This window comes from Notolepis coatsorum (genome assembly GCF_963971535.1).
Source record: "Notolepis coatsorum genome assembly, chromosome: 5".
Classification (NCBI taxonomy): domain Eukaryota; kingdom Metazoa; phylum Chordata; class Actinopteri; order Aulopiformes; family Paralepididae; genus Notolepis; species Notolepis coatsorum.
In genome coordinates this window covers 164,520,932-164,530,101 of record NC_140169.1, presented here as the reverse complement: position 1 = coordinate 164,530,101, position 9,170 = coordinate 164,520,932, and the positions used below count along the sequence as shown (strand labels likewise).

Below are 9,170 nucleotides of genomic sequence, written 5' to 3'. Positions count from 1 at the left end.
GGAAGTGGATAGGGACCAGCTAGCACTAGCACACAAAACACCTCTCCCTGTGAGTTAGCTAGGCTAGTGGCTGAGAAATATTGGTATCTATCGTCATGTCCGACTCCGGAGAAGACGGTAAGTGCATTTCCCATGATGTCGGCATGTGTTCCATTAAAGGAACACTCCAACATTTTGGGAAATTAGCTTATTTGCCATCTACCCTGGAGTTAGACAAGAAGATACATACCTTTTTCTTCTCTGTGCATGCAGTAGGAGTAGGAAGACGTTGGGAACTAGGCTAATGGAGGAACCTACTTCCAGTGACTACTCCAGTCTTCCTACTCCTACTGCATGCACAGAGAAGAAAAAAGGTATGTATCTTCTTGTCTAACTCCAGGGTAGATGGCAAATAAGCTAATTGCTAAAATGTATGTTGGAGTGTTCCTTTAAGGAGACGACGGTTCCCCTATAGCGTGTGGTGTGACGGCCTACCCTGCCCTGGGTGAAGAAGGTTCCCCTATAGCGTGTGGTGTGGCGACCTACCCTGCCCTGGGTGAAGAAGGTTCCCCTATAGCGTGTGGTGTGGCGGCCTACCCTGCCCTGGGTGAGGGTTCCCCTATATCGTGTGGTGTGGCAGCCTACCCTGCCCTGGGTGAGGGTTCCCCTATAGCGTGTGGTGTGACAGCCTACCCTGCCCTGGGTGAAGAAGGTTCTCCTATAGCGTGTGGTGTGACAGCCTACCCTGCCCTGGGTGAGGGTTCCCCTATAGCGTGTGGTGTGACAGCCTACCCTGCCCTGGGTGAAGAAGGTTCTCCTATAGCGTGTGGTGTGACAGCCTACCCTGCCCTGGGTGAGGGTTCCCCTATAGCGTGTGGTGTGACAGCCTACCCTGCCCTGGGTGATGGTGGTTCTCCTATAGCGTGTGGTGTGACAGCCTACCCTGCCCTGGGTGAGGGTTCCCCTATAGCGGTGGTGTGACGGCCTACCCTGCCCTGGGTGAAGGTTCCCCCCTATAGCGTGTGGTGTGACAGCCTACCCTGCCCTGGGTGAGGGTTCCCCTATAGCATGTGGTGTGACGGCCTACCCTGCCCTGGGTGAAGGTTCCCCCCTATAGCGTGTGGTGTGGCTGCCTACCCTGCCCTGGGTGATGGTGGTTCCCCTATAGCGTGTGGTGTGGCGGCCTACCCTGCCCTGGGTGATGGTGGTTCCCCTATAGCGTGTGGTGTGACGGCCTACCCTGCCCTGGGTGAAGGTTCCCCCCTATAGCGTGTGGTGTGGCGGCCTACCCTGCCCTGGGTGATGGTGGTTCCCCTATAGCGTGTGGTGTGGCAGCCTACCCTGCCCTGGGTGAGGGTTCCCCTATAGCGTGTGGTGTGGCAGCCTACCCTGTCCTGGGTGAGGGTTCCCCTATAGCGTGTGGTGTGGCCGCCTACCCTGCCCTGGGTGAAGAAGGTTCCCCTATAGCGTGTGGTGTGGCTGCCTACCCTGCCCTGGGTGATGGTGGTTCCCCTATAGCGTGTGGTGTGACGGCCTACCCTGCCCTGGGTGAAGGTTCCCCCCTATAGCGTGTGGTGTGGCGGCCTACCCTGCCCTGGGTGAAGAAGGTTCCCCTATAGCGTGTGGTGTGACGGCCTACCCTGCCCTGGGTGAGGGTTCCCCTATAGCGTGTGGTGTGGCCGCCTACCCTGCCCTGGGTGAAGGTTCCCCTATAGCGTGTGGTGTGGCAGCCTACCCTGCCCTGGGTGAGGGTTCCCCTATAGCGTGTGGTGTGACAGCCTACCCTGCCCTGGGTGAAGGTTCCCCTATAGCGTGTGGTGTGGCTGCCTACCCTGCCCTGGGTGATGGTGGTTCTCCTATAGCGTGTGGCGTGGCAGCCTACCCTGCCCTGGGTGAAGGTTCCCCCGTATAGCGTGTGGTGTGGCGGCAGCCTACCCTGCCCTGGGTGAATAAGGTTCCCCTATAGCGTGTGGTGTGACGGCCTACCCTGCCCTGGGTGATGGTGGTTCCCCTATAGCGTGTGGTGTGACGGCATACCCTGCCCTGGGTGAAGGTTCCCCTATAGCGTGTGGTGTGACGGCATACCCTGCCCTGGGTGATGGTGGTTCCCCTATAGCGTGTGGTGTGGCAGCCTACCCTGCCCTGGGTGATGGCGGCCAGGCCCTCCTCGCTGCCCTCGTCGAGCTCGTCGTCGCTCCACTCCCAGTCGCCATCCTCCGTCTTGTGGAGGTGGCCGCTGGAGCCCGGCACCCTCCTCACCTGGACACCGGGGTGCGGCAGAGAGCAAAGGTGAGAAAGACACGCCCCGACCAACACAGACCGGAGAGAGAGAGAGAGAGAGAGAGAGAGAGAGAGAGAGAGGGGTGATGATGACACACAACATCGACCCTGGCACCGACATTAAGGAGATACCGCTCGATTTAAGATCTCTATTATGTTCAGACGATGTGACAGAATACATCTGAGGATTATATCATTTTGAGCCATATCTTGACGTGCATCACACAAGTTCTCTTTTCTTTCAATGTCTTGGAAATGTTGTTTGCCGAACGTTAACCTAGTTCCCAGTTTTATCTCTGTGAGATAAAGCCTGGTAAAGAACTACGGCCGAAAGTGTCTATGGGGTAGAATTTCCGGTGTATGTACTTCCCCTGGAAGCTGCTTCCGAACGGACCAAACTTTTCCCGAATCCTGTCGGCAAACAAGCTAGAACGTCCCGGTCATGTAGTAAATTCTTCAGGCAAAGCCGTTGCAGTGGCTTAAACGAGGAAATATTGTGCACTTCGCACGTTTCTATATTGTTTTGTCGAACCGGAAAACCTGTAGTCTGTACTTCCTGTACTTCCTTTTAGACATTTTAGGAGCATATCTTTACCAGCCTAGCCGAACGTCGAGTGTTAAAGAGACCAACGTGAGAAAAACGTTCCAAGGATGAAGCAGATGGGCTTTTTTTTATGTAGAATTTGGCACTTTGTATCAAGAAGGTTGCTGCTCCCGGTCTATAGCCGCAGGATGTGTGTTTGAGTCCTCAGACCGTCTGCAGACGGGCCTCAGAGGCTCGGAGTATTAACCTTATCCCCCGTTTCAATCTGTCCCCGTATATCGATCGGACCGCCCTCGACGGAGGAGGAAGAACATTCATGAATTCTTAAATGAAGCGGTATCGCCGAAATTAACGAGGCGACTAGTAACTGCTCAACAGAAAATCAAGCGTGTGAGTTTGGTAAAAAAAGAAAAAAAATATATTTAATAAAAACACCAGTGAAAGCCTGCGATTCCACACAGGCCTCCTCGTTCTCCTACGCAGAGAGTTGGACGACGTTTCCACTGTCAAACATCTCTGCCCAAACAGGAAGTAAACTAACCGGTGCTAACTATTGAATACATAATATCATGTTATTATGCTGTTAATACCCAGACTGTACGACTGTGAACTCTGTCTTTGCACCTACTGCTTTCATTGTCTAGTACAGTACGCTGTAATCATAGTAATCATAATAATCTTAACTACCTACTCATACTATAGTCTACCATATACTCTGTATGATAGCATGTACAACAGTGCTGTATATACACATATATTTACATTTAAATTTGTATATATATATATACAGTATATCCATATTTGTCTAAATATACCTGCATATAACCCCTCTATATACACCTGCATATAACCCATAGCCCTGTATGATAGCATGTACAATAATGCTGTATATACTGTATATATATATTTATTATCACTGTATATCTAACTACTACAGTAGTTACGCTGCTGGCCAGTATGACTTACTACCATAGTGTCTTTATACCTGTATCACTGTACATATATTAATACTACAACACTGTACATACATCTGATTAGCACTATTACTAGTACTGTTACATTTGCACTCTGGTTGGATGCAAACTCTTTTGGTTGTACTGTACTTGTGCTGCATGATGACAATAAATTTTAATCTAATCTAATCCAAATTATTGTCCCCCCCCCCCCCCCCCCCCCATATTATTTTGTTGTCTCTTTTTATAAATAAGAACCTAATCTATAATCAGTGCAGCCTTGTTTATTCACCGTGTCCATGGAAACGACGATGAACGCAGCCATTACAAGGTATAGTTTCCTTAACACGGAAAAGAATAGTCAGTTTGCTTTTCTGATAACTACTATCACTGCATAACTGCATAGATGTTCAGACAAGCTTAAATTGTGGTTATTTGTGATACTATGTATTAATAGACACCCAATGTATATATAGTTATAGCTGTTATTTTCTTTCAAACTAATTTTGGTCGCGGACGTCTGGATTTGGTCTCTCTTGGGCAGAGGTGCTTAGCAGGCAGTGACGTCCAGAGGCGTAGAGACAGCACTGTCTGAGTAGGAGTGTGCCGAGGCCTATGGAGAGAGTTAATGATGCCAGTGACAGGGACGGGCCTGGTAGTGTCTAGGGGACAGTAAGGTAGTCTCTAGGTAAATGGGACTGACCTAGGGTACAGTAAGGTAGTCTCTAGGGTTAAATGGGACTGACCTAGGGTACAGTAAGTTAGTCTCTAGGTAAATGGGACTGACCTAGGGTACAGTAAGGTAGTCTCTAGGGTAAATGGACTGACTAGGGGACAGTAAGGTAGTCTCTAGGGTAAATGGGACTGACCTAGGGGACAGTATGGTAGTCTCTAGGGTAAATGGGCTGACTAGGGGACAGTAAGGTAGTCTCTAGGTAAATGGGACTGACCTAGGGTACAGTAAGGTAGCTCTCTAGGGTAAATGGGACTGACCTAGGGAAGTAATAGTCTCTAGGGTAAATGGGACTGACCTAGGGGACAGTATGGTAGTCTCTAGGGTAAATAGGACTGACTAGGGGACAGTAAGGTAGTCTCTAGGGTAAATGGGACTGACCTAGGGTACAGTAAGGTAGTCTCTAGGGTAAATGGGACTGACCTAGGGGACAGTAAGTTAGTCTCTAGGGTAAATGGGACTGACCTAGGGGACAGTAAGTTAGTCTCTAGGGTAAATGGGACTGACCTAGGGTACAGTAAGGTAGTCTCTAGGGTAAATGGGACTGACCTAGGGGACAGTAAGGTAGTCTCTAGGGTAAATGGGACTGACCTAGGGGACAGTAAGGTAGTCTCTAGGGTAAATGGGACTGACCTAGGGTACAGTAAGTTAGTCTCTAGGGTAAATGGGACTGACCTAGGGGACAGTAAGTTAGTCTCTAGGGTAAATGGGACTGACCTAGGGGACAGTAAGTTAGTCTCTAGGGTAAATGGGACTGACCTAGGGTACAGTAAGGTAGTCTCTAGGGTAATGGGACTGACCTAGGGGACAGTAAGGTAGTCTCTAGGGTAAATGGGACTGACCTAGGGGTACAGTAAGTTAGTCTCTAGGGTAAATGGGACTGACCTAGGGTACAGTAAGTTAGTCTCTAGGGTAAATGGGACTGACCTAGGGTACAGTAAGGTAGTCTCTAGGGTAAATGGGACTGACCTAGGGACAGTAAGTTAGTCTCTAGGGTAAATGGGACTGACCTAGGGGACAGTAAGTTAGTCTCTAGGGTAAATGGGACTGACCTAGGGTACAGTAAGGTAGTCTCTAGGGTAAATGGGACTGACCTATGGTACAGTAAGTTAGTCTCTAGGGTAAATGGGACTGACCTAGGGACAGTAAGTTAGTCTCTAGGGTAAATGGGACTGACCTAGGGTACAGTAAGGTAGTCTCTAGGGTAAATGGGATTGACCTAGGGTACAGTAAGTTAGTCTCTAGGTAAATGGGACTGACCTAGGGTACAGTAAGTTAGTCTCTAGGGTAAATGGGACTGACCTAGGGGACAGTAAGGTAGTCTCTAGGGTAAATGGGACTGACCTATGGTACAGTAAGTTAGTCTCTAGGGTAAATGGGACTGACCTAGGGTACAGTAAGTTAGTCTCTAGGGTAAATGGGACTGACCTAGGGTACAGTAAGTTAGTCTCTAGGGTAAATGGGACTGACCTAGGGGACAGTAAGTTAGTCTCTAGGGTAAATGGGACTGACCTAGGGTACAGTAAGGTAGTCTCTAGGGTAAATGGGACTGACCTAGGGTACAGTAAGGTAGTCTCTAGGGTAAATGGGACTGACCTAGGGGACAGTAAGTTAGTCTCTAGGGTAAATGGGACTGACCTAGGGTACAGTAAGGTAGTCTCTAGGGTAAATGGGACTGACCTAGGGTACAGTAAGTTAGTCTCTAGGGTAAATGGGACTGACCTAGGGTACAGTAAGTTAGTCTCTAGGGTAAATGGGACTGACCTAGGGTACAGTAAGTTAGTCTCTAGGGTAAATGGGACTGACCTAGGGTACAGTAAGGTAGTCTCTAGGGTAAATGGGACTGACCTAGGGTACAGTAAGGTAGTCTCTAGGGTAAATGGGACTTACCTGGACGTCTCTAGGGTACAGTAAGAATACTGACCTCTGACCTCGTCGTCTCTAGGGTACAGTAAGTTAGTCTTTAGGGTAAATAGGACTGACCTAGGGGACAGTAAGGTAGTCTCTAGGGTAAATGGGACTGACCTAGGGTACAGTAAGTTAGTCTCTAGGGTAAATGGGACTGACCTAGGGGACAGTAAGTTAGTCTCTAGGGTAAATGGGACTGACCTAGGGGACAGTAAGGTAGTCTCTAAGGTAAATGGGACTGACCTAGGGTACAGTAAGGTAGTCTCTAGGGTAAATGGGACTGACCTAGGGTACAGTAAGTTAGTCTCTAGGGTAAATGGGACTGACCTAGGGTACAGTAAGGTAGTCTCTAGGGTAAATGGGACTGACCTAGGGGACAGTAAGTTAGTCTCTAGGGTAAATGGGACTGACCTAGGGGACAGTAAGGTAGTCTCTAGGGTAAATGGGACTGACCTATGGTACAGTAAGTTAGTCTCTAGGGTAAATGGGACTGACCTAGGGTACAGTAAGTTAGTCTCTAGGGTAAATGGGACTGACCTAGGGTACAGTAAGGTAGTCTCTAGGGTAAATGGGACTGACCTAGGGGACAGTAAGTTAGTCTCTAGGGTAAATGGGACTGACCTAGGGGACAGTAAGGTAGTCTCTAGGGTAAATGGGACTGACCTAGGGGACAGTAAGTTAGTCTCTAGGGTAAATGGGACTGACCTAGGGGACAGTAAGGTAGTCTCTAGGGTAAATGGGACTGACCTAGGGGACAGTAAGTTAGTCTCTAGGGTAAATGGGACTGACCTAGGGGACAGTAAGGTAGTCTCTAGGGTAAATGGGACTGACCTAGGGTACAGTAAGTTAGTCTCTAGGGTAAATGGGACTGACCTAGGGGACAGTAAGGTAGTCTCTAAGGTAAATGGGACTGACCTAGGGTACAGTAAGGTAGTCTCTAGGGTAAATGGGACTGACCTAGGGTACAGTAAGTTAGTCTCTAGGGTAAATGGGACTGACCTAGGGTACAGTAAGGTAGTCTCTAGGGTAAATGGGACTGACCTAGGGGACAGTAAGTTAGTCTCTAGGGTAAATGGGACTGACCTAGGGGACAGTAAGGTAGTCTCTAGGGTAAATGGGACTGACCTATGGTACAGTAAGTTAGTCTCTAGGGTAAATGGGACTGACCTAGGGTACAGTAAGTTAGTCTCTAGGGTAAATGGGACTGACCTAGGGTACAGTAAGGTAGTCTCTAGGGTAAATGGGACTGACCTAGGGGACAGTAAGTTAGTCTCTAGGGTAAATGGGACTGACCTAGGGGACAGTAAGGTAGTCTCTAGGGTAAATGGGACTGACCTAGGGGACAGTAAGTTAGTCTCTAGGGTAAATGGGACTGACCTAGGGGACAGTAAGGTAGTCTCTAGGGTAAATGAGACTGACCTAGGGGACAGTAAGTTAGTCTCTAGGGTAAATGGGACTGACCTAGGGGACAGTAAGGTAGTCTCTAGGGTAAATGGGACTGACCTAGGGTACAGTAAGTTAGTCTCTAGGGTAAATGGGACTGACCTAGGGGACAGTAAGTCAGTCTCTAGGGTAAATGGGACTGACCTAGGGTACAGTAAGGTAGTCTCTAGGGTAAATGGGACTGACCTAGGGTACAGTAAGTTAGTCTCTAGGGTAAATGGGACTGACCTAGGGTACAGTAAGTTAGTCTCTAGGGTAAATGGGACTGACCTAGGGTACAGTAAGTTAGTCTCTAGGGTAAATGGGACTGACCTAGGGTACAGTAAGGTAGTCTCTAGGGTAAATGGGACTGACCTAGGGTACAGTAAGTTAGTCTCTAGGGTAAATGGGACTGACCTAGGGTACAGTAAGGTAGTCTCTAGGGTAAATGGGACTGACCTAGGGGACAGTAAGTTAGTCTCTAGGGTAAATGGGACTGACCTAGGGTACAGTAAGTTAGTCTCTAGGGTAAATGGGACTGACCTAGGGAACAGTAAGTTAGTCTCTAGGGTAAATGGGACTGACCTAGGGTACAGTAAGGTAGTCTCTAGGGTAAATGGGACTGACCTAGGGTACAGTAAGTTAGTCTCTAGGGTAAATGGGACTGACCTAGGGTACAGTAAGTTAGTCTCTAGGGTAAATGGGACTGACCTAGGGTACAGTAAGTTAGTCTCTAGGGTAAATGGGACTGACCTAGGGTACAGTAAGGTAGTCTCTAGGGTAAATGGGACTGACCTAGGGTACAGTAAGGTAGTCTCTAGGGTAAATGGGACTGACCTGGACGTCTCTAGGGTACAGTAAGAATACTGACCTCTGACCTCGTCGTCTCTAGGGTACAGTAAGTTAGTCTTTAGGGTACAGTAAGGTACAGGGCCGTGCACAGAGGCTCAGGCAACAAAAGGGCACCGCCACCCCTCAACTCTTTGAAGTGGAAGGGGGGGAGGGGGGGGCAATTATTTTAAATAAGGTACTATTGTTTTTCATGGATATCCTGCATCCGATGTAAGTCAATAGGATAGTCAACTAAATTGTATTTATATATTTTCCTATCCAGTTGAATCACCTGTGTACATTGTATATTACCGTAAAAATGTTGCACTCCGGTTGGATGCCAAACTTATTTCCCTCGTACTTGTGCTGCCGCGTGATGACAATACATTTGAATCTGATCTAGTTGTGAGGGAACTAGGGCTGCAGCACGATTCTTGCTAAAATGTGAATCATGATTTTTCTCTCTAAGAATTGAGATCACGATTCTCTCACACGATTCTTGTTTTTTCAATCAAATCAT

General features: G+C 48.4%; 1 protein-coding gene across 1 annotated transcript in view; it reads right to left on the bottom strand.

Annotated features, from left to right (window-relative positions):
- The window catches only part of stk39 (serine threonine kinase 39), a 166,001-nt gene that overhangs the window by 65,087 nt on the left and 91,744 nt on the right, over nt 1-9,170 (bottom strand). Inside the window, exon 11 of the mRNA XM_084314652.1 lies at nt 2,116-2,238. Within this exon, the coding sequence (XP_084170778.1) occupies nt 2,116-2,238 (123 nt within the window). The remainder of the gene's footprint in view (nt 1-2,115; nt 2,239-9,170) is intronic.